Source organism: Chlorocebus sabaeus, chromosome 17 (assembly GCF_047675955.1).
Source record: "Chlorocebus sabaeus isolate Y175 chromosome 17, mChlSab1.0.hap1, whole genome shotgun sequence".
Classification (NCBI taxonomy): Eukaryota; Metazoa; Chordata; class Mammalia; order Primates; family Cercopithecidae; genus Chlorocebus; species Chlorocebus sabaeus.
Window position 1 is genome coordinate 3,216,830 of NC_132920.1, and position 24,267 is coordinate 3,241,096.

The 24,267-nt window shown below is 48.1% G+C and overlaps 1 protein-coding gene across 5 annotated transcripts in view; it reads right to left on the reverse strand.

The window, feature by feature from the left end:
* SLC22A23 (solute carrier family 22 member 23) overlaps positions 1–24,267 on the reverse strand; it is a 191,832-nt gene that overhangs the window by 78,874 nt on the left and 88,691 nt on the right. The window contains exon 3 of one of the 5 annotated variants that reach the window (XM_073005628.1): positions 12,842–13,573. The exons of 3 other annotated variants lie outside the window; for them this stretch is intronic. In XM_073005628.1, coding sequence (XP_072861729.1) covers positions 13,435–13,573 — 139 coding nt within the window. In that variant the 3' untranslated portion in view covers positions 12,842–13,434. Of the gene's footprint in view, positions 1–12,841; positions 13,574–24,267 lie in introns of those variants that run through there. One more of the 5 variants, XM_038005558.2, reaches the window with a different exon arrangement.

The window sequence follows — 24,267 nt, forward strand, 5'->3', positions numbered from 1 at the left end:
TTGGGAGTCCACGGGAGCTGTGCCCATTCCCTGGCCGTTCCTTGGACCCACCTTCCGCATGGTTTCCTGTCATGCCTTTGCTCAGCTCAGTCCTATTAGAAATATTCTGCCCTTGCTGACACCGGGATGAATTCTAACCTAGGACCTGGCAAAGCTGTCTTGGGTCAGGGCACACATATAACACACAGCATATACCCCCTAGTAGCATCTAAAGGACAACATACGTATGTTTTAACTTTTCACATTAAACAAACATACCATGGGAATTCTCTGAAAATACAGAGATATGTATTAAGGGAATCACCAATAACTGAAACACCCAGTGTTCATATTTTAGTATATTTCCTCCAAATCTTTCAAAAAGTTTTTTTTTTTTTTAATGGTTATCGGTTTGCTTTTGTTATTTTACATTACATTGCACACATTTCTCCAAGTCATTAACTACCCCCACGCTGTGATGTCCTGTGAGTGCCCGAAATTTGACTGTGTAGTTACGCCACTCATGGACTTAACCCCTCGCATCACTGCTGGACATTCGATGGCTTCCTATTTTGTATGGTTGCGTTGTCTTACACACACATGCATCTGTCCCCCCAACTGGACCCTAGCATTCTTGTGGGCCATGTCCTTCTCTCACACTTCCTCGCACCCCTCAGGATGGTGAAGAGCTGACACAGAGAAGGCTCTGGTGAGTGTTGGCGGCTGACCTGAGCAACCCACCCCCAACATTGGAGCGTCATGACAGCTGACCTCGGAGAGCTGAACTGCAGAGGAGAATTTAATCACAACAGGAGCACTTAGTCATTCCTTCCCCTGGGTAACAGGAGGCAGGGCCTAGTCATGCAATGAACTGCCAAATGCCTCAGGTCTCTGCTTGATTTCTTGGGTCTCCTAAGCTGCTTCTCTCCCAGTCTCCCTCTCTCATTCATCGCTCATGTTGGCTACCTCCTGGTTCTTCTCAATGGCCTTCTCTTTCTCCTCCTACTTAATATTTTCTGATCTATACTTTTTAGGATAAAAATCTGATTTTTTTTTTTTTTTTGAAACAGAGTCTCGCTCTGTTGCCCAGACTGGAGTGCAGTGGTGCGATCTCGGCTCACTGCAAGCTCCGCCTCCCAGGTTCACGCCATTCTCCTGCCTCAGCCTCCCGAGCAGCTGGGACTACAGGCGCCCGCCACCATGCCCGGCTAATTTTTTGTGTTTTCCATAGAGACAGGGTTTCACCGTGTTAGCCAGGATGGTCTTGATCTCCTGACCTCGTGATTTGCCCGCCTTGGCTTCCCAAAGTGCTGGGATTACAGGCATGAGCCACGGCGCCTGGCCAAAAATCTGATTTTTTTATGACTTCATATTGAATTTTTTAAAAGTCTGATACTGTCTCATTATTCATCTAATCGCCACCGGAGACTCACTTTATCCATGATTCCTGAGTCTTGGCTTGGCACAGGAGTCTACCCTGCCCTCAGGCTGCGGCCAAGAGCCCTTCCTTCTACTGCTAGAGATGAAGCTCTGCCCAGCGTTGGGAGGCGTGTGGCTGGTGCCCCAGCCTGGACACCCTCCTGTCCCTGCGTGGTGACGTGTCCTCATGGAGACTTTTGCTCTCCATTCCTTCATCTAACTCAGGCCTCCCTGGCTCTCTTACCTCACTGCAGGCTTCTTCACAGCACCTGTCCCAGCTGCGGGGGATACACCATCTAATTACCTGCGTGCTGTGTGTCTCCTGCTCTGGAAGGCTCCAGGAGGAAAGAGACATTCTTTGTGTCTTCTTCAGTCCCAAACCTCTAATCCTTGGTGCCTGCACGTTCCACGACTCCATGCTTGTGGACGGAAGGAGGTGGGGACGAGGGGAGGTGAGGGAGGGAATTGGTTTCTGACCATGGCCTGGAACAACTACTACAACTAAGGGGTCTGGTCTCTGAACCAAGGCCTAGGCGCCATCTTTCCCGGGGCAGGAGCTGTGTTTTCTGGTCTCTGAGCCAAGGCCTAGGCGCCATCTTTCCCGGGGCAGGAGCTGTATTTTCTACAAGCTTCTGTTTTCTCTTCTTACCTGAGCTTTGGGTGACTTGTGGCCATCTGCTCAGAGTGACAACAGCAGTCTGCATTGTGTTTGTCTTGCTCTCAGGTTCTTTATTTAGCAAGGCCACTGCTTCTTACTGAGTCCTGTCTGCACCTAAGTGAGTGCCCACTGTAGAATCCGGCCCTGTTGATGGAAAAACGCAGCCCAGCACTCGGCACTTGCTGACCTGGCAATCACACGAGCATCCACCACATTCCCGGCACTGAGCTGGGTGTGGTGCCCTTCCCAACTCCTAGGACCTGACCCACCCAACACCTGAGGCCAGATACTTCACCCTAGCAGCTGCTCATTCATCCCAAGATCCAACCACCAAACTGTCCAAGGAAAACAGAGCTTCAAACCTTCCAGCCGCAGAAAGTCACCGAATCTTACAGCAAGCATCCTGGGTCACAAGGAGACAAACCCTTCCCAGCCAACGGACTGGGTTCCCATGACCCAGAGCCAGGACAGGGAGGGCTTAGGAATTTAGGGGCTTTGCTCCAAAGGAGAGTCAACTGGTACTGTCTTCCCTTCCACCTGTCTCCCCAGCCCTCATCACCACTCTGGAAACAGACACTCATCTTTCATTACCCCTTCAGACAAGTGAACAGTGTTTCCCTCTGGGTAAACCAGAAAGTCACAAAGCCTCCCCTGAGCAGGATGACAGGGAAGGGGGAAACTCCTCTGCTTCTGCCCTCGAGGACAGCTGCCTTTTCTGCAAACAGCTGGGCGATGGGAAGCTTCCCACTGGGGCCAACTGGCCTCTGGGCACTTCTCCCTGCAGAGCCCTCGAGGAAGCCTGCCCTAGCCACCAAGCAGCTCAGCACTGAGCTGGGGCTTCAGACTGGGCAGTGGGAGCCCCAAACACCTTTCTGTCTCCTACCTGTCTTTCTTCCTCCTCACTTCCTGGGGACCTAAGAGGCAGCCTCTCTCTCCCTATCCCACCTATCCGAGGACTCTTCGGCCAAATTGACTCCCACCACCAAATCACGATGCCAACCCCCAGGCAAGCCCTGTGGCCCCTGGAGTTTCTGGAACCCTCTCTAGAATGTAGTTCACCCATGGGGCATCCCCTGCAGGCCCTGAATTATTATAGTACCAAAATATACCTTCCTTCCTCCTCCACCTCCTCACAGCCTGGCTTGCAGTTAGGCTAACCGTCACGGCTGGCATGAGCTGTTTTCATCAGATTAAAATGCGTGGCCCCTCTTCCCACACACTACTGTATTTCTGTTTGGTGAAGAATATTGAATACTCAACCACCCAAGTGCTTTAAATATCACTGAATCTTGGGAGGTGGAAGAGCAGAGTGGAGAAGATGAATTCTTTGAACTACGCAGAAATAAGCTTCACATGAAAGCAGGAAATTCATATTGAGTGGGCAGTGCTTCAAGCAACCTCATATCTTCAGGAAAGATAAAGTGGTGGCTTCTTGCTCTCATCGCTCTCTGATCACAGACCCGAGACAGAGCACCTCTTCCAGGGCTCTTGGTTCCTGTGATACGTGAAGGCAGATGATCACGGTCACCTCCATCCCCTCTTGTGGGCTAAGTACATTCACAGTCCCTTGGTTCTTGGTCTTTGTGTTCTTTGAAGCACATAAAAGTCTGGTGGATGAGCAGGACCATGGTTGATAGAAAATTATTTCCCAGTACGGGACGGCATAGTGACTCAGTATGCATGCACACACACACACACACACACACACACACACACCCACACCCACCCCAAAGTTTCATGAAACAATACTTAACCCTTATTGTGTGTGATGCACTTAATTTTACTTTTTTTCTTTAAAAATGCTGGGCAGGACCCACCCAATGGATTCTATAACCCTTAACCCAAGCCCTAATGTGTCATAAACTACAGTTTTAAAAGCTGCTCTAAAGTAGGGTTGGAAAACGATGACCCTCAGGCCAAATCCTGCTGAAGGCTGCTGTTTTTGTACCATGCGCTGCCTGATCGCTGCCTGATTTTATTCGGCTTGTCCCTAAGAATGGTTTTGACATTTTTAAATGGTTCAAGGCAACCAAAAGATGAATAATATCTCTTGCGTGAAGTGTACGTGAAATTGAAATTTTAGTGTCGATAAACGCGGCTTTTGTGGAATGTGGTCACACTCATTCACTTTCAGATTGTCCATGGCTGCTGTTGTGGTAGCAGGGAGTAGGTGGGGCAGAGACCGTCTGGCCTGCACAGCCCAGAATATTCATGTTCTGGCCCTTTGCAGAAAACTTGGCCCATGCCTGCTCTGAGGCTTTGACAGCTGCAGGCTGGATTAACTGATCCATTCGTCAAACTGGTTGTCAGAGCCAGCGTGTTTTAGTCTTCCTTCAGTTTCTAACAGAAAAATAGGCATTATCACTTAAAAAATGCAAATGGTGATTTTTATTATGAGAGCAGATTCCTCAAGGGAGACTGAGTTATTTTCACATCAGAGAGAGAAAACAAATGGAATTTCCTGGGGGTAATGGGGAGCTGGTCTCGCTGTCCTTCTCACTCCCATTCTGAGGTCAATCATCTTGTGTCTTCAAAGGGCACTTGAATTTTTAATCATCTTCTCTTATTGAGGCATTTAATTTGTGGTGAAAGAGAAAGATTTTTTTCTTAAAAAAAAAAATCCCTTTTGAATTTACTAACTTATAATGGTGAGCCTGCATTTCCTCTATGCGAAGCAAGGCCAGGCCGATTTGAACAAATTCCACTTAAAATTCAAGAAACCCATGTGAGATGAAAAGTACCCTCAGAATGGCCACAAACAAAGACCTCATAAAAGGCTAATGCCGTTTGTATAGAATTACAGGAAAGAAAGTGAGAGCTAGAGAGGCCCCGCAGTTAAAGCCCCCAGCTTTTGTGAGGCTCAGGCGGGATGGAAAAAAAATCTCCCTATTAGCATTCTAGCTGGATGGCCCTTTGTCCAGTGTAATCGGAGTGCGGTGGAAAATGCCAGGCAATTTAGCCTCTTGGGGTGGAAAATGAAGGGGCGAAGGAAAAGGGTTGGGGAAAAATAATCTGATGTTATCAGCGAGTACTGGCAAAAAGACAAGTCTCAAGATTTTATGGGGTGGGGGTGGCTGAGCTGGGGAATGAACACAAATCCTGGGGGTTGCCCTGAGCGTGCCAGGCAGCGGGGAACGTTCAGCCCACAAGTACAGGATGGTCAGGACTAATGAGCAGTCATCCAGGCTCAATCAACAGCCCTCTGTGTGGCTTCCCGCCCACCCCTCCCACCCGTTGCTCTGGAAACCTCTCTCCCCTCGACCTTTCCTGGCTTTAGCCTAAGAACACGTCACTGGCCACTTCGAAGATTCTGTAACACGTCTCCTCCCCTAGCCACACTGTCCCACAGGGTGGGCCCTATGGATGCCATATTTCTGCTGTTTGGTATCAAAACTGTCCCCATGGAGACTTGCTACTTCATTCAGGACTGAGCCAGGAAACCCAGGTTCTAACGCATTCTCATCCAATGTACATGACCCCCATGTGAGCAGGAGGATGGGAAGCAGGGCCAAGGCCTCAGCTGCTGCAGTCATGGGGACCACCCTGAGGCAGATGAAGTTCCCATCTAGGCCACACCAAACAGGAGAGCAGGGAAGGATGCTCTGGGAGGATGACTGTCACCTGACTGGCAAGGCTGCTCCGTTTCTGAAATGGGAGTCAAGGCGAAAGCACTCCATGGCCTCCCCTCCCCAGACAGGGCTGCTGGAGTGCTGAGAGGTGGCAGAGGCCATGGGCAAACCAGGCCCGCCAGGACCACAGATAAGGAAGGGAGGAGCAGGGCAGGTTGTGGAAGGAGATGTGAGAGTGCCTCTTGTCCTGCTATTCTGACAGCGAAAACCACACAGACGGACATGTACAGACACACAGACACTCACAAACATACACACACAGACATGCACAGATGCACACATACACACAGCCAGCCATAGACACTCACAAGCATGCACACACAGACACGCACAGACACACACACACACACACAGCCACAAACACAAGCACATACAGACATGCGTAGACACACACACACACACACACACACGGACATAGCCACTGAAGCTCATCAGCATGCATGCACAGACACGCACAGACACATATTGACACATTCACATACACAGCCACATACACACATAGGCATACTCGCAGACACACACATATACAGACAGAGAGAAAGAGCAGGTGAGCACACGCTGAGCCTCAGCCATACGAGCACACACCAACCCCAGCCATAACAAAAGGGAACAAAGGCTCTGATCTCTGCCTCATTCTTGTTTCTCTATCTGAAAATGAGAAACCTGCTACTGGGTGTCACCTGAATCGTGGAAAATGGACTCACTTGAGTCCTTAAATCACACTCTCACAGCATATGAAAACTGCCGAGCTTCCTGGAGGTCTGAGAGTCAATGGTGTTGCTTACAGGTGTTCAAAAAGCAGAAAAATGACAACTCTTTTATTAATCTACGTGAAGGAAAAGCACACAGTGCAAACTCACAGCCAACAGCAGTTTAGAGATGCTCTCTGGATACGCATGGACAAGCCGCACGCCCTGCAAACACCTGGGAGGAGGTTGGTGGCTCCTGTGACCTGCACATTGCTACCAGAACCCCCGTGGTCAGCTTGTCCCAACAGGACTTTGTTGCTGAGGAACAAGGTCAACATTTGATTAATACAGTGATTATACTCACTTTGTGCCTTAAATTTTAAGACTTTGTACCCTGTTCCTCAGCAATGACCAGACTGTGCCAAGGGATGCAAAGTCTCACCCGCGAGTCTTCCTCTTAATCTAAAATTACATATAAGTATTACTACTTCCTTGTTCACAGGAATAATCTGTTACTCTTGGAGATTTTGAAGGTAAGATGGCAAAGGGCCATAAAAGGCACATAACTGTGGGCCTTTACCTGGCTGCCTAAACCGAAACCTGGTTTTCCAGCATTTGAACAAAAAAAGGGAAGCTGTGTCTATGTTAGATTCCCTGTACCACAGCCAGAACCCCAATGAAGAGGTGCTGCCTGGTGCTCCCGCCTGCCAATCTTGCCCTCTTCTATGTCATTTTTGTTAAAATAACTTCCTGTGTCTCAACATCTGGCTTGAGCTGTTTGGCTTCAGGCCTGAATCCTACTCAATGGGAAATGCCGTGACCCTCGTGCTGGGCTTCACGACGTCACCTGCTCGATTCAGGTGTTCATTATGCTTTACAAAATCACATATATAAGACGATTACAAAAACAGTTCAGCTGAAAATCACAAGACAAGGGCTACTGGAGTTTTTGTTCCCAAATCACTAGATCAGTCAAGCGATACCTTTCCAGGTAAGGGGATGTGCTCTCCTTGTCCCCTTACTGAAGCTGTGATGTGGCTCTACTGCCCTGTGCACTACCACCCAAATGTACTCATGTGATTTCTAACTTCCAGGGTTGCTATTCCCAAAGGCTCCCTCCTCAGGAAGCAACACCATTCTCCCACCTTCTTAGTAGAGGCAGACTCTCCCCTCTACGGCCAGTGTTTCCCAGGACCCCAGTTCTGGCCCAGAGCATGACAGCATTGAGGAAGCCTCATGCAGAGGCTCCTTACAGATCCCAGACTACCAACTTTTCCAGGTCTCCTATGCGTGGGCTGCTTTACTTTTTCTAAGAAGGCACAAGGAAAAACGCTGTTCCTTGGGCAGGTTGACTGAATCCTGATGTGACAGGTAGCTAAGACACTTATCTGGACACATAAACCTCCTCGGCAGGTCTGAATGGATTGTGGACATTTAGATGGTGATCACATGTGTTTTCTCCTTAGAGTTGGCGTGGCCAAGACAAGAGTCACAGGCAACTTCTAAGCAAAAAACACATACAGGCTCACATACAGAACACACAGCATGGCCCAGCCCCAACAGAGAGGCAGTCAGGACTTTGGATGGGCAAAGACACTCCTTTCAAGACCCTTCAAAGGTAAATTCAACAGGAAATGCACATTTATGGAGGAGCAAGTGACTAAAGGCACTCACGGACTCTTCCTTCTCTTACTTGTGTGGCTTTACAACTTTACGTGAGGTGGGTTGGGCAAACAAAAGAAAATCTCAGGAAGATTCAGATTCTCTTTCCGTGTCCCTGCTGCATTTAGTAGGTGCCTCTACCGTAGTGACCACTGTGCTGTGGTCAGATCCATCCATATAGTAGAGACTCTGTGCCTCGAAGGCAAGGCAATGTCTTTCCATCCTCAAGAGACCCAGCGTCCAGCAGTCACTCAAGAAAGGATGGATGAACCATTTATTAGTGAGTAAAGTAATGGATGAACTGAAACACAGTCTGTTTTTAGTTGAGGTCCCAGTAAGAGTGTTAGGGGGAAGTCAAGGTGTTGGAGGGGTTGCTGTAGATTTTAATGATCCACACCATCTCTAATTGCTTACTAATCAATCAAATAGTGAATGTCTAACAAATGGGGAAGGTACTACACTGGGCCGAGTGGCCACATAACAGGTTGCTGAATCTCATAATTCAACATCACCTTCTTCAATTGACACTTGTCTTTCCATGTCAATTACGCAGGCAGCCTCATTAGTTCATGGGTAGACAGCACGCAGAACAGACAAAGTAGGACCTGAGGGCCAGAGGGCGACAGTATCAACTCTGCCCCTAAAAGCACAAGGCATTTGGACAATTTGTGCTGTAGTCTTTCCTCTAAACAGGCAACAGGAAAAACAAAAAGAGCCTCCTACTACCGGGTTTACAAAACCACAAACAAAAAACCCAGCGCCTCTCCAGATGGCAGTATTCAAATCCTTATCTTTGGGCTCCTGCCCTCTATCCACTTGGAAACGGTTCCCTCTTTGTGGCTGCCACCCTCCCCCACTAAAAAAAAAAAGTCTCCCTCCAAATACTATCCAGTAGCTCTTCAAATAAAATAGGATGAATAGAGAGGCCTTGATACTATCAGTTTTCTCATCTTCAAACTGGAAATCAGAAATAATATCAGAGTAAAGAGATTGACTTATTAGGTCCAGTGAGAAGCCTTTGAACTTAAAAGACAGGAGGAAGACAAGTATGCTGTGCATGGGTTCTTCACATCCTATTCTATGCAGCACAGCAACCCTCCCTGGGTCGAGAAAAAACATCTCTGTGACAATCTCTTAGAAATATCAATGTATTTATAGATAGATCTTTTCCCTCTTACCATCTGAATAAGAGAACAGGACGTTCCTGGGCAGAGGGAAGTTATTGTGTGAAGGCCAAGGTCATAACAAGGTTACTGTTCTCCTGAGTCTGGGCTTGGTCTGGGCCCGGTCTGGGCCTGGTCTGGGCCCTCCCGCCCCGCTCGCTGCATCTGTCCCACTCCCAGGTTCTAGAGCTAGGCCACTTGACGCCTGGTCAGTCCTTTCTGTGCCTTCCCAAATTTAATCTCAGTTTCGGGTTCATCTACTATTCTCCTTTGCTATTTCTCAAGTCCTGGGCCACGGGAGCGCAAGGTCTCACTCAGCCCTACACAAACCCCAGCTCTCAAAGCCAGCCTTGCTCTCACTCATTCCCTGTCTCCAAACTCACATGGAGGAGCCACTGGATATGATGCTGAGGTATAAAAAAAGAAGGAAGTTCAGAAAAACAAACACAGTAGGGCAGCATCTGTAGAAAGTTTTTTGTTTTTTTGTTTTTTTTGTTTTTTTTTAGGGGGATGGAGTCTCGCTCTGTCACCCAGGCTGGAGGGCAGTGGCGTGATCTTGGTTCACTGCAAGCTCCGCCTCCCGGGTTCAGGCCATTCTCTTGCCTCAGCCTCCTGAGTAGCTGGAACCACAGGCACCCGCCACCTCGCCCGGCTAATTTTTTGTATTTTTAGTAGAGACGGGGTTTCACTGTGTTAGCCAGGATGGTCCTGATCTCCTGACCGTGTGATCCACCCATCTCGGCCTCCCAAAGTGCTGGGATTACAGGCATGAGCCATCGCACCCGGCCAGAAAGTTTTTTTAAAAGGCAAAACCATACAACACAGTGTTCTAGATGTGGTAAAACCTAAGGAAAACTCATGGGGATGAAAAACAGCAAATAGCGTGTGGGGAGACTTGTGGACAGGGGAGGGGGAGAGGGAGGAGGCGTGGGGTGGGAGAGGGAGGCGGCCTGGGGCGTGAGGGTGGGACTTATTAATGAGGCTTGTTTCTGAGTCCGGGTAGCAGACACACATGACATCAGAAACATCTCATAGTTAACCATGAAAGAAACCGAAGCATGCGTGCTCTCTCCGGAGGGCTCTCCTTCCACGTGCCAGCCCTTGGGATCTGGACTTCTGGCTCCTGGAAACATTCAAAAGGAAACGGTGGGCCATGGGAACAGCTGACAGAATTGGATGGTAAAACAGTGTCTTAGATCCAACCTCGGTGCCTACAAGGGTAAAAGGCCACAGTCCCGTCTCAGAGATGGCAGCAACCTCATCCAAGGGGCAGGGGAAGCCTCAGAGGAGTGATTTTGGCAGCCTCTCACTTCCTCATTTGCCTCTGAAAATAAAGCTGACCCTAAACTTAGCCTCCCCACACTACCCTCCCCGCTGGCTTCTCCATTGCCCTGGGCAAATCTTCAGCCCCAGAGACAGTAGTGTTTATTTTAGAACCCAACCCGCTGGCCAGGACACCATCCACGTGAAACATTTCTTCCTAAGCCTGAAGCTTTGCTGTAACCATGTTGTCTTCATTCTTATTGGCTCAGCGGTGAGATGGGCTGGCTTCAACCTCTCGGTCTTGAAACTTGCCCAGGATATCAACAACCACCTGTAATAAGGTGCACAATCACGCTCAAGCCCTTCAGAGCATCTGTGGATGTGTTACCTCCTATGCCCTCACCAAATCCTACAAATAAGAATATCAAGTAGTATCCCCATTTCCGAGATGGGAAACAGCCCCTTCAAAGGTCAGGCCATGGACACCGTGATGCGGGCGGTGCCTCCAGGAGAGGCGCAGGCTTCTAGATCCCAACTGTTGTGGTTTGTTCTAAAGGCTGCAGCAGCCTGAACCATAAAGACAATTTTAAAGCAGTAAACCTAGCAATACAGCCCGGAAGAGAAAACCAAAACAGAACCAAAAAACCCCAAAACAAGGCAGGCACTGTAATGAAATGCTCACATTTACTCCAGTGCCCACATCTGCATTCCCAGAGTCTCAGAAATCCAGCAGGATTCCAATGCCATGGGAATATTTATCGTTGTTTTTGCCAAACAAACTCCCTTACCTTAAGCAAAGGTCAAGTACACTATAAAACTCCCAGTGCAAACAACCGGCTGGAGGACTCATCCCAGCCTCTGTAAAGTCTTTGCTAATAATTATCCAGACAGCTTTCCTCATTTTTATTTTTAAATGGGGGTGTGGCTCAGCAATAGTATGATAAGGGATTAATTCCCTTATCAAGTAGCATGAGGAAAGGACTGCAAATACAAAGTAGGTGTGCTCTTCCTGGCTTTCTACCTGCTGAATCAGGCGCAGGTCTTAAATGATTTCCAGAATTGGACTACATCGACTGTGTTGACTTCATTCTAAATATCAAAAAGATGTCTAAAAGCTTGCCATAAAAAATGTAGAATTTCCCTTTCTGCTTACCAACCTGAAAGCTCCTTAGTTTAGGGACTGTGTCTTTACTTAACAAGCCATGCCCAGCTCCTGGTTCACAGAAAACACTGAATAATGACAAATCATGGAAAACAGAAGGAGGCTGTGCATAATGAATGCATTTCATTCACTTATTCAGCAAGGAGGATGAGTTAGCACCATGCCACAGGAGATGCCATGATGAAGCCACACCACCGGCCTCAAGGGGCTCACAGTCTGATGGAAGAGACACGCGCCTGTAAGACACAGATGGGGTCCTGTGCTGCAGGAATGCAAAGAAAGGGAAGAGGCCTGGAGAAGACTTCACCAAAGAGGCAGCATTTGGATTTTCCCTTAAGGGAAAAGTAAGTAGGACTGCCCTGCCCTGTGGGTGAGGGGAAGGGAAGCGTCCTGGGAGGAGAGTTTTCAGAGAGGCAACCAGCTCTTGCAAAGGCGGCCAGTGCAGAAGGGGCTAGACAGGTTAGGTTCTCAGTATCAAGTCTCCGGGATGGAGAGAAACTGGAACCTTTAAACACTGTTGGTAGGGATGCAAAAATGCCGCAGCCATTATGGAAAACAGTACGGCTGTTCCTCAAAAAACTAAAACTAGAACTGCCATGTGATCCAGTGGTTCTACTTCCGGGTACTTATCCAAAAGAACTGAAATTAGGATCTCAAAGCACTTGAGGTGAGCGCTCCCATGTTCACTGCAGCGTTATCCACAATAGCCAAGGTATGGAAACAACGTGCAGGGGTCCACTTATGGGTGAATGGACACACAAAACACAGTGAGAAATACAACGGAATATGATTCCGCTTAAAAACGAATGAAATTCTGACACATACGACAACGTGGGTGAACTTGGAGGAATTATGTTAAGTGAAATAAGCCAGTCACAGAAGGACAAATACTACATGATTCCACTTACGTGAGGCATGTAAAAATAGGCAAATTCAGAAAATCGAAGAGTGGGATGATGGTTGCCAGGGAGTAGAGGGAGGGAGACGTGGGGAGTTGCTAGTCAACGAGAATCAAGTTTCAGTCAAGCGAGATGAAGAAGCTCTGGAACTCTGCTACACACATTGTGCCTATAGCTCACAATACTGTGCTATACACTTTAAAAATATGTTAAGAGGGTAGGTCTCATGTTAAATGTTCTTACCACAAATAAAATAAAATAAGATAAGATAAAATAAAATAAAATAAAATAAAATAAAAGGCCCCAGGAGAGTTTTTGTTTCATCCACCCAGGGAAAACACCAGAAGGAGCCACAGCTCCAGTGAGGAAGAAGTGAGAAGGGATCTGCCATCAGGGGCTGGAGGGATGGTGGGAGCCTTTGCCATTCCAAAGGGAAGCCCTGGTTCCCCTCGGCACAGCATCCTGGGTGGTGTCTGCACCCTGAGCTGCCGCCCATTGCATTTCCACATCAGCGCCATGTCAGGTGCGCTCTGCCAATGTCTAATCACGTCTCAGTCATTCAGGATGAAGAGAGAACAGGGAGTTCAAAATACATAACTGCAAAAATGAAAGCTCCTTTATTAATTTAGCGCAACACAGAGACAGTCCAGAACAACACAGGCTGCATCCAGAATCACAGATCATTTCAACTAAGCAAAAGATGGGCACTGAGAAGGAGAGTGAGGAACACGCCAGCTGAGACTCATTTCATTGTAGGACAGTACTAGAATGAGCGTCTCACTGGGAATTCACCGCCCTCAGGCAGATAACAGATGCTGCTAAGCTATGCTAGCTGGTGTTGCCACATTTATTCTTCATCACTGAGTGGTTCTTCTCAGGTCACACATGTAACTATCCATCTGAATGCAAGTTTAAAACAAAACAAAAACTGAAGAGGACATACAGATGGCCAAGAAGCACATGGAAACGTGCTCAGCATCACCGTCATCGGGGCAATGTACGTCATAGCGACAATGTGGTACCCCTTCACGTCCATCAGGATGGTGGCCGCTGTCAAACAAACAGAAAATAACAAGTGCTGCCAAGACTGTAGGAAGCATTTTTTCTTTTTTCTAATTTTCACTCTTTTTTTGTGCTGAAGACATTATGTATGCTACGTGACGTAAGCCAATCACAAAAGGACAAATATTGCATGATCCACTTAAATAGGTTCTTAGGTAGTCAAATTCATAGAAACAGAAAGTAGAAGGGTGGCTGCTTGGGACTAGGGGATGGGAATGGGGGGTGTTTATTGGGGACAGAATTTCAGTTTGGGAAGATGAAAAGACCTCTAGAGATGAAGGGTGGTGATGGCTGTGTAAAAATGAGAATTACTTACTGCTACTGAAAGGTACGATTAAAAATAGTTAAAATGGTAACTTTTATGTTGTGTTTATTTTACCATGATAAAACAAACACCCCCTCCAAATAAAACAACAACAAAAAAGGCAAGTCCGTAGTATTGGCCTTTGAGAGCTCTGGCCTCAGCTGTGCCCCGCCCACCCATCCACCCAAGGATCCTTAAACTCAGGAGGATCAGATAAGCTCAATCACCAGGAGGTGGGGTGAGTCACAGAGCTCACTGCATTACCATCCTTGGGGGCATTTGTCTCATGTGCCTTAAAATACAGAACTGCATTCTCATAGTCGGGTTTCAGGCAACGGCTCAACAGTGGAGGGAGGTCACTTCGGGGCCTTTGCACACATCCAAGTCAACCTCAACAGTCTTAGTCCACACATCTCTGTATTTCTGGTCACTTACTGCTATGTTGACTGCACATCTAAGCCCCAGATACTGTCCCAGTTCTTTAGGAGACAAAGAGGCCCACGAGCTGGCCTGAGCCCCTAAGGGGTCCTCAGTGATGTCGACATGACAGATGTGTAGGCACCCCCATGCAGACAGGCCCCTCTGATGGAGACCTGCATCCGGCCAGGCAGGCCCACAGGTGGCGTGGTCATCCAGGGTGGGAACAGGATTGGACAAAGCCTTCCTTCAGGCAAAGATGCTGGGGTGGGGAACGGGTGCAGCAGGAACAGGTCAGAGCGGGTCCTGGGGTGACAAGAGATGCTAGTGAGCATCAGCAGCTGCGGGGAACTCGAGGCAGCAGGGACGTCCAGGCCACAGAAAGTGTCCCACATTTTATATTCCTGTTGTTTGTATATTTTCTATTTCTACCCCCTCCCATTTTATGCCTGACCCCACGTTAAATTGTTCAAGGACTTAAGACCCCAGCCAGCTGTGACTTAGATCAGGGTTTCTCCCCCAAAGGAGCCTGTAGCAGCGTCACACAGAATACATCCCCTCGACCGTCTTTCTACTGAAAAAAAAGAGAGAGGAAAATGTGCTTCAATAAGAGGGACATGGGGACCCCAAAGTCCTGCCCTCCCTTTAGAGAAGCTTAAAGACTCCTATATCACTCTTATTTTTTAAGGAGTTGGGTCCCTTCCATCTGTGGCCATGGCAATTCATCCCACAGCCTGTTCTCCTCTCTCGAGAGCTGTCCTGGCTCAGGCTGTGGCTGCCTCAAGCAGCATGGTGTGGCCAGGTTAGGAGCAGGATGTCACACAGAGAGGGGCCCAAAGTTCAGCTGCTGCGAAAGGCCACAAAGGCTGGGGTCCCAGAAGAACAGCGACCTGCCTGCCATCAGTTATATCTCTAAAACTCTGGGGTTCGAGTCTCCAGACTTAGCTTCTGTCCCTAGTTTTACAAAGGACAAGCGGCTGGGCCCATTAGTCTCTCTGCATCAGCAATGCTTCACTCTCATCTGAATTCAGACTCGAAAGCCCAGTCTCAACGCAGTAAGCCCCATGGGATCCAAGAAAAACTGCTCCATGCATCTGTTACCCGGCTGTCTTTTTGCTGAATCACATTGTTGGGGCAAGAAGAAACATGAGGCCATCTCAACAGATCGCAAAGGCATCCACGCCTGGAACACCGGTAAGGCGGGAAACACGTTCTCATGCTAGGACCTAGGGAGATAAAGACACGGTCCCCACTCTGAGGGATTTACAATCAGGCATGGAAAATACTCCAAATCCAACACCACACTGCCACGTGCTGATGGTCACGCCAGAGTGCACACAAGGGCTGTAGAAACACAGAGGAAACCCATTAGGTCATTCTACACACCTTCCCTTCAGATTCATGTGCTTGTCAGCAAACTAAAGGCTCTGGGAGGTCCTCTAGGGAAAAATAAAGTTGTTGTTTTTTTTTTTAAAGCAAACTTTATAAAAATTAGCATGCATTTTAATCAGGGATTGAAGCACCCACCAAGGATACTGTTTCCTGAACCAAGCAGTTGTTACCCAGGCAAACGCCATGACCTTTCTGGGATCTCTCCATGGCCCTGGGCTCCATGGGATTGAGATTAATGAGCACAGCAAAGCCCCCGTCCCATCTCTTTAGCAAGGCAACACAAGAATGGAACTTTGGGGCCAGGCAGAACCCCCAAGATGCCATCTACAAATCTGGCCTCTCCGTGTCTCCACCACACAGAGTGAGGCTGGGAGAACCAGAGCCCCGCTCTTCTCATGGAGAAAGGCTGCAGGTCCCAGAAGCATGCAGACCTCCAGGACCCAGGAGAGGAAGCATGAATGAAATGCAGATATCAAGGACCATCGAATAAAGATTTCGAGGGCAAGGGGAATGGGGTGGTGGGGACAGGGGAATGTCCTGTGCCAGCTTTTGCCATGACCGCCTCTTTGTTTCCATGTGTGCGTGAATGAAATATTAAATAGGCTTGGCCAATTAACAGCCTTTCAACTCCAGACTGCTCAGAGCCCGAGGAAGAGAGTTTGGATTTGCATTCCCGCTTGACCTGCTCAGCACTCGGCAGGCACAGCATCCTATCACCACGTGAGTGTCCTGCTGACCCTACTTCTTTGGAAGCTGGCCACCCTGGCTGGGTCTGTGCCCACCACAGCCAGCCCAGGCAGCCCGGCCCCTGTGCCTATAGCAGGTGATGCCCCTGCCTGAGAACATCTACCCAGGACCCTTCATTGCACCCCAGGACATCCCGCAGCCCTGCCTGCAACTTCTGATGAGTGTCAGAAACGGGCTCTCCACTCAACTGGGACGTGAGGCATAGCACGCTTAGGCAGGGGCATGTTTTTTTGTGACTTATGTCTTTGCCATTTTAAATGAACACAAAATACAAAAGCAGTTGGGTCTCCCCTCCACCAAAGTCAGTTTTCTCTTCCTGAAGCCCTGGCTGGCCTGTCCTCACCAGGCGCAGCAGCATGGGTGAGCTCCGGTAGCACAGCGTATGTGCCACAGCAGGATTGAATGGTCAGCAATGGTCTGTAGGGCTCTGTCCCAGGGGCCAGGCCACCACCAGAACAGGACCTAAGACAGGCCCAGGCTTCCTCCTTGGGGGACTGTAATGCCCCAGGACAGGCTGAGGAGAGGCTGTGAGGGAGAAGGGGAGGGGATGGAAAGGAATGAGCAGGGATATGGGTCATGGGCTTTGCCCCCACCCGTGGCCTGCTGCTCACCTTGATGTGATAGGCTGCTGCCCGTGGCCGGCCCTGGGCCCAGTATGGGCACCTGGCGGTCACACCCAAACTAGGACACAGCACCTTCAGCACTAAGGTGCCTGCTTGCGATTCTCCAGAGGACAATGCCACCCCATAAAGGAAAAAGCACTGCGTTCCAGCCTGGTCCTCCCTGGCTTCAACCACTGCCACATTCTGGAGAGAAAAGGGGGTACTTTTCTGGGGCGGTGGTGGGAGCTGCCTCCTTGGCCTCTGCTCAACCATCTACTCTACTCTGGCGCCCCTGCCCCCGTCCTGGTACTCTCTGGGGCACTAGCTCTACATTCCAAAAGGAGACAGGACATAGAGCAGAGCCAGGGACTGGCCGATCCTCACAGGCATGAGTTGCCTCTGGGCATGGTAAAGGCATGAAGGACATTTGGGTGTAGCTGGTGGCCCCAAACGGTACTGACTTTATCTGGCCTGGCCCATGGGCCCACACAACAGAAAGCTCTGGCACGGTCTGACATTTGGGCATCTTACCCAATATAGCTTTTGCCTTCCCTCTCTCCCGGGGCACTTGCACGAACCTCTTTGGGATGAGTCAAAGGTAGTAGAAAGTTCATTATCTGCACACAAATATGCAATATTGTATTGCTTGGAAATTAACACTAACTGTTCTTATGGTGCCACCAAACACGTGACAGCGTTTTATAGCTTCTAAAACCTCTCCATGCATATGAGTGCATTCGATTTTCATGGCAACTAGGTAAGACATAATAGGCACAATTCCCATGTTATACTTCAAGGAACCAACATCAGCTCTCTACAGTAAATTACTCAAAGTTCCAGAGCTAAGAAAGCCTCAACTTTAGGACCTGAGCCTAGGTTTTCTGACTCTAGGACAAAGAGTTTTTATATTTGTTCCCTCCTTAAAAAAAAAAAAAATCATTCCCTTCTTTAAAAAAAAAAAGTGAGGTCACACCAAGTGCAGGCTCCCTGGTCACACCATGTGATGAGGTCACACCTGGCCCAGGTGCCCTGCTCACACCATGTGATGAGGTCACATAGGAGGCATGTAAATTCAACACAGAGGTGAGGGGGGCATAGGGAAGTGATCCTATCGCTGTGTTTCCAGGCTCAGCGAGAGGTCTCACGCATGCAGGGCGCAGCTGGAGGGGACAGTTCGCTCCCAGCTGAGGCAGCCACACAGGAGCAGGAGGCACCTGACAGGAGAAGCACAGCACGGAGAGTGGCGGGAGATAAGCTGGTGTTGTCCACCATCCGGGACGTGGGGGCTAAGACTTGGAATCTGGCCTGGGGACAGTCAGAGCAGCTGAGTGGACATGAAGCTGAAGAGTGATGCAATGGGTTTGGGTTTGGAAAGCTCACTCTGGCAGTGCAGTGGACAGGGGGTAGGGGGACGGCAAAAAAGGGCAGAGGTCCCTGGAATGATCTGAGCCCCAGGGAGCCAAGGGGACATTAAAGGGCAGAGAGAATGAGGCACAGATGTCTGCTGTATAGTTTATTAACTAATAAACTGCCCTATGGCTGGGTGCAGTGGTTCACGCCTGTAATCACAACACTTTGGGAGGCCGAGGCAGGCAGATCACCTGAGGTCAGGAGTTGGAGATCAGTCTAGTCAACATGGTGAAACCCTGTCTCTACTAAAAATACAAAAAAAGTTAGCCGAGCGTGGTTGCACGCACCTGTAGCCCCAGCTACTAGGGAGGCTGAGGCAGGAGAAGCACTTGAACCCGGGAGGTGGAGGCTGCAGTGAGCTGAGATCACACCATTGCACTCCAGCCTGGGTGACAGAGTGAGATCCTGTCTCAAAAAAAATAAAAAATAAAAATAAAAAACCCATAAACGCCCTAGCTCCAGACGGACATGACCTCTGTTCTTTGTTTAATTTGAGAAAACACAGGAGGAGACTACAGTGAAGCTGCTTTGACACAGAACAGAATTTCCTAAAATACTGGCTTGTAGATCCAGTCCAGGCAGGCACTTGGTCTTGCCGAGACTGAATGAGTGCCACCGTTTAGGTGCTGGGGATGAAGCAGTGGGCAGACCTGGTGCCCTTGTATAGCACATTCTCTATTTAATAGTGTTTCTGGCAAAGAGCTAACACTAAAGAAAACAAATTAGACCTATAACTCTGGAAATGATCCTCCTGGATTTTCCAGGAGAATCCTACTAAAAAATATTCTTTTCTGTTGTTCCTATAGACAAGGGCTGAACCATACGTGCAGTCTTTCCTCCTAAAAATTTTAAAACATTAAAAACATAGTCATCATGTCCCTAATGCATGCATCCTTAAACTAAGTCTACTGGAAACATCAGCAACAGAAGGAAAAAGGAAAGCAGAAAACTTTATCTTCTGGCTGACATACTTTGCTAACCAAAGACATGTTAGTTTCTTATCTGCTATTCACTTAATTTCTCTCTGGATCGTTTAAGTTGTCACAGTAATGATGCTGCGTTGGAATGTGCATGGTATCATGCAACAGCAGAAGACACGGTGGAAGGACCATGGGTGTGGTGTCAGCACCAGAAAGAGAAGGGTATGGCCGGGCGCGGCGGCTCATGCCTGTAATCCCAGCACTTTGGGAGGCCAAGGCGGGCGGATCACGAGGTCAGGAGATCGAGACCACCCTGGCTAACATGGTGAAACCCTGTCTCTACTAAAAATACAAAAAATTTTAGCCAGGTGTGGTGGCACACATCTGTAGTCCCAGCTACTAGAGAGGCTGAGGCAAGAGAATCACTTGAACCCGGGAGGTGGAGGTTGCAGTGAGCTGAGATCACACTACTGCACTCCAGCCTGGGTGACAGAGTGAGACTCTGTCTCAAAAGAAAAAACAAGAAAAGAGAAGGGTATGAGGTATGATGTCACTATGTTAGGGCTGTGTAGCCTTAGTCCACCTTGTGAGCCATGGTATTCTCCTCTGTTAAATGGTGTTAATTATTTAACTCACAGTGTTGTGGGGAGATGGGTTAATGCATGCTCAGTCCCTAGTACAGTTCCTGACTCAACAAATCACTTCTTACTTTATTAGTATTTTTACCACCAGTAGTACGTGCAAACTGACTATTCCTGAGTTATTGCTACTCAAGCTATCTCATGTGGACAATACTTCTATGCGATCTATGTGATTGCTGAATTTCACAAAACTTCACAGACCACTCTCATAAGCTAAACATCAGTCCGAAATATCAGCCTCAGAGAGCGACTTACAGCACAGAGCTTAATAATTCACCTCCCAACCTCATCCCCGGCAGAAGCCACCATGAACCTTGGACAGGCAGGATCCTAGCAATGGTGGGTAAGACCGAGTTCAGGCAGTGGCCTGTCTCCCACCCCACCCTCCACTCAACAGGAAAACTTAGTTGGTATTTGTCAGTGTTACTCAACTCCCCCGGCAGAAATCATTTTCCTCCAGAAGGAAGGGCAGGGGGGATTAACACCAGGTCTTAGGCAGTGAGCAGATGAACAAGAACTTACTTATGTGCAAACATGGCAATCAATCATGGCAAGCACCCCGCCAGCCCCTGAGGAGATGCCTTCTGTCTCCACCAAACATCTGCGAGCAAACCTTTAGAGGGAAGTGCGTGTGTATTTTAAAAGGAATGCTCTTTTCCCTGGAGCTTTCTGCTTCCCTGAGGTGATAACTGCATTAGTGGCAAGAGTATCAGTCTCATGGCCTGTAGAAGGCCAAAGTACATTTCCAAAACAGTCCAGAAATCAAATTTTTGAGGCAGGGTAAAGGGTCAGTCTGGTTCAGTTAGTTGGGTATTCAAAGCCTGTTCTTTGGCCATCATTGAAAACGTCTCTGTCTTTTTGCTCATGCTTTACTGTGTAATGGGAAATGTCTATTCCAATATGCCATCATCTTGGGCACTAGCAAGCTGGATGTGATGATGGCACCTACAGGGTTGTTCTCCCATTGCCCTAGGAACAGGCTTCTGCAGTGCCTGTATCTCATTCCTTAATTCTCCCCAAAATCAGTGCAGGTATATGGCAGCCTGGTCAGGACTGAGATGCATCTGGGTCTCAGAGAGTACACAGAAGGGGCGAGGCAGCTACTCCACGACTTTACAGTTCGGAGAGGAAAACACTCAAGTTCCCATCGCACAGATGAGGAGCCAGAGGGACGTCAGTTAGGTTGCCGAAAGTCACACAGCTCACAGGGGCGGCAGAAGGGCTTAGAGTGAATTCTAGGTGAGGTTTTCCAGTGGCTTCTATGTGGAAGAACTCCTAACTATTTGTTAGCACTTAAAGACTAGTCACATGAAATAAAAGAGGAACCAGCCTCCATCAACGCACCCAGTGGCCCTGACTGGGACCCAAATCAGTAACAACGTTTCCTTCTGCTTAGTACAGGGAAAAACCCGACACTGGACTCTGTGCTTTTCTCACTAGGTCAAGTCTCATTTTCCTGAGCACTGAGTCCTCTCTGCTGTCTCAGCCTCACTCAGAAATGTCCATCTCTCTGTGTCTTCACCAGCAGACCGAGAGGCCCAGCACCCATCGCCGGACTTGAGCAAGGTCAAGGTGACTGAAGGCAGAGAGCAAAGGAGAGTGGCCTTGGGCTGGGAAGTCACAACCGCTCGTTTCCCACCCTTTTGGACAAATGCTGTTTTCTGGAAACAGAAGGTTTATTTGCATCCTTGGTCCTCCATGACAAAGGGCTTGATAGCATCTGCATCTTGGGGACACGTTCCCCCCTCCAGCCCCTCACACCCTGTTCTTCCACGTGGTCCCGGTGCTGGCAAAGACGCAGGCCAGGTTTCCCTGCGAAGCCCTTGCACCCCATGCTCAACCCGAGCTGCTCCTTGGCCATGTAATTTTCACACTGAGATCTATGAATGTGTTCAGGGACACCAGAGCCTCTGTCACTTTATGTGACACTCTATGCATGTGTGCATGTATGTGTAAGAGATGTGCACTTTTCCAGGGGAAGGACCCGTAGAGGCCATCAAATTCTGGAAGGGGGTCTCTGACCCAAAAATATTCCTAAGATTCAGAAGTACTGCCTTAGAAGGAGCTTTCACTTCTGTCAAATTGGCCACATTTCAACATAAAGTGGGTCAGGGTGATGAAAAGCTGAAAAAGTTAAGGATGGGCAATTTAATTTGTAAGATCTCAGGGAAATGGAAACAAATCCTCCAATGCAATAAGTTATGCAAAAAAAAAAAGAAATCCAATAGAACAGGGAATCATTAGCTGTGAAAGGGATGGGGGTGGGCAAGAACAGTATGAGTAAGGAAAGACAGCAAGCATTAGTAGAGATGCCAAACAGGAGAGGAAGTCCTATCAGGCCAGGCAGCAGCAACCTCTTCCCAAGATGTGAGTGGCCGGGAAAGTGGGTTCGTTATGCAGCTTGTTTAGGCTGGGTACCAGTTCCTATTTTTACTTAAACCTACAAAAATGACTATATGGCAAGGAAGAACCTGCTGACCCACCAGAATTGCTCAGAGTGATGAGCTAATTCAAATTCGATGGTCTTTCCCAGAGACAGCTCTATTTTTAACCTAATTCTGTCACTACAGTGTGAGGTTTACTTTTTTTTTATGAAAATACTTTTTCCTTCTTAATATTCTCATGAATAATTTAGCCTCGCTGATAATTCCTCTAGTCTTCTTCAAGCATTTCGTGTAAAGATGTGGTGACATTCCTGGGTAGAAGGGAACTGGTAACAACCATGTGAATTCTTGTCCCCTGCTCGCCTAGTTAAATCTATTAAAATAATGGTGGCACAAAAAGCACTACAGCCTTAGCATTCTAAAGGTCACCACCACCTCCTTACAATTTTTCTCCAACCCTTCAAGGTAGTATCCACATCCACAAATGTTTTCTAAAAGTCCTTGGATAACTGATTAGAAGTAATGGAACAGGCAGGGCATGGTGGCTCACACCTGTAATCCCAGCATTTTGGGAGGCCAAGAAGGGTGGATCACCTGAGGTGAGGAGTTCGAGACCAGCCTGGCCAACATGGTGAAACCCTATCTCTACTAAAAATACAAAAATTAGTTGGGTGTGGTGGCACGCACCTGTAATCCCAGCTACTCAGGAGGCTGAGGCAGGAGAATGGCTTGAACCTGGGAGGTGGAGGTTGCAATGAGCCAAGATTGTTCCACTGTACTCCAGCCTGCGTGACAGACTGAGACTCCATCTCAAAAAAAAAAAAAAAAAAAAAAAAAAAAAAGTAATGGAATAAACATATGTTTAGGTTCTCATTTGTAGAGACCCTGGACTAGTCCACATAAGCATTTTAAGTCAAAAACTGTTGAAATGCTTCATACTTAGAATGTGTGCGTGCACATGCATATGTAAACATGGCTTCAGTTTTAGAAATGGTTTTCAATGAATCTTAAGCATGACTATTTTTTCTTGTGAAAATTTCTCTTACATGTAGGTATATCTTCATATTCAAGAGAAAAAATAATAATCAAAAACTCAGTATGCTGTAACCACAATTAAGATTTGTTGAGCATCACACTTTTCTTTTTGGAGGAAGAGGCAAATTATAAGAAAATAGATCCAATTTTATCAGGTTGACTATTAGAAAATCAGCTACAATAGCTGAATTTCACTTTTTGGAATATACATTTCTATTAAACAAATTCCTGGCTGGGATTTTTTTTCCCCTAAATTTATTTTTTTCCTTGGATTTTCTTTTAAAAAACAAAAACAGGTTAGCCATATATAGGAAGGCAAAAAACCTTTTAAGAATTATGCTTCTGTGGGAAATGACTGAAAGGGAAATTATTTAACAGTACAACTAAAATGCTTAAAACAAGCTTTGGAGAGCCGTGACTGTGGGTCTTCAAGGAACTGCGAGGCTCACCTGGGCAGCAGGGATGCACATGCCTTCCAACAGCAGCTGGCCCACGCCTGGTTCTCACTTCGTACAAAGCTTTCTCTGCACAGGTATGGAAAGCAAGGCTCACTCACACCAGAGACAAAGCCTCCAGGTGTGCTGCAACGGCCAGCTTTGCTGCTCTTAGGCTGCTGCAGCCACAGATACACACACGCCCTTGAGGTGGCGGCCAGGTGGCCTGAGGGGCAGCTGGTGCCCAGCCCCTTCAGCATGCAGTGGTGGGAGCTCCTGGCTCCCCTCACTGCCTCTTACCTGACTCAGGCTTGTGTGCCCAAGGCCAGCTCAAACTCCAAGTTGAGCAAGTCCTCACGATGACCTTGAGTGTGCCTACACCTGCTTCCCCTGCAA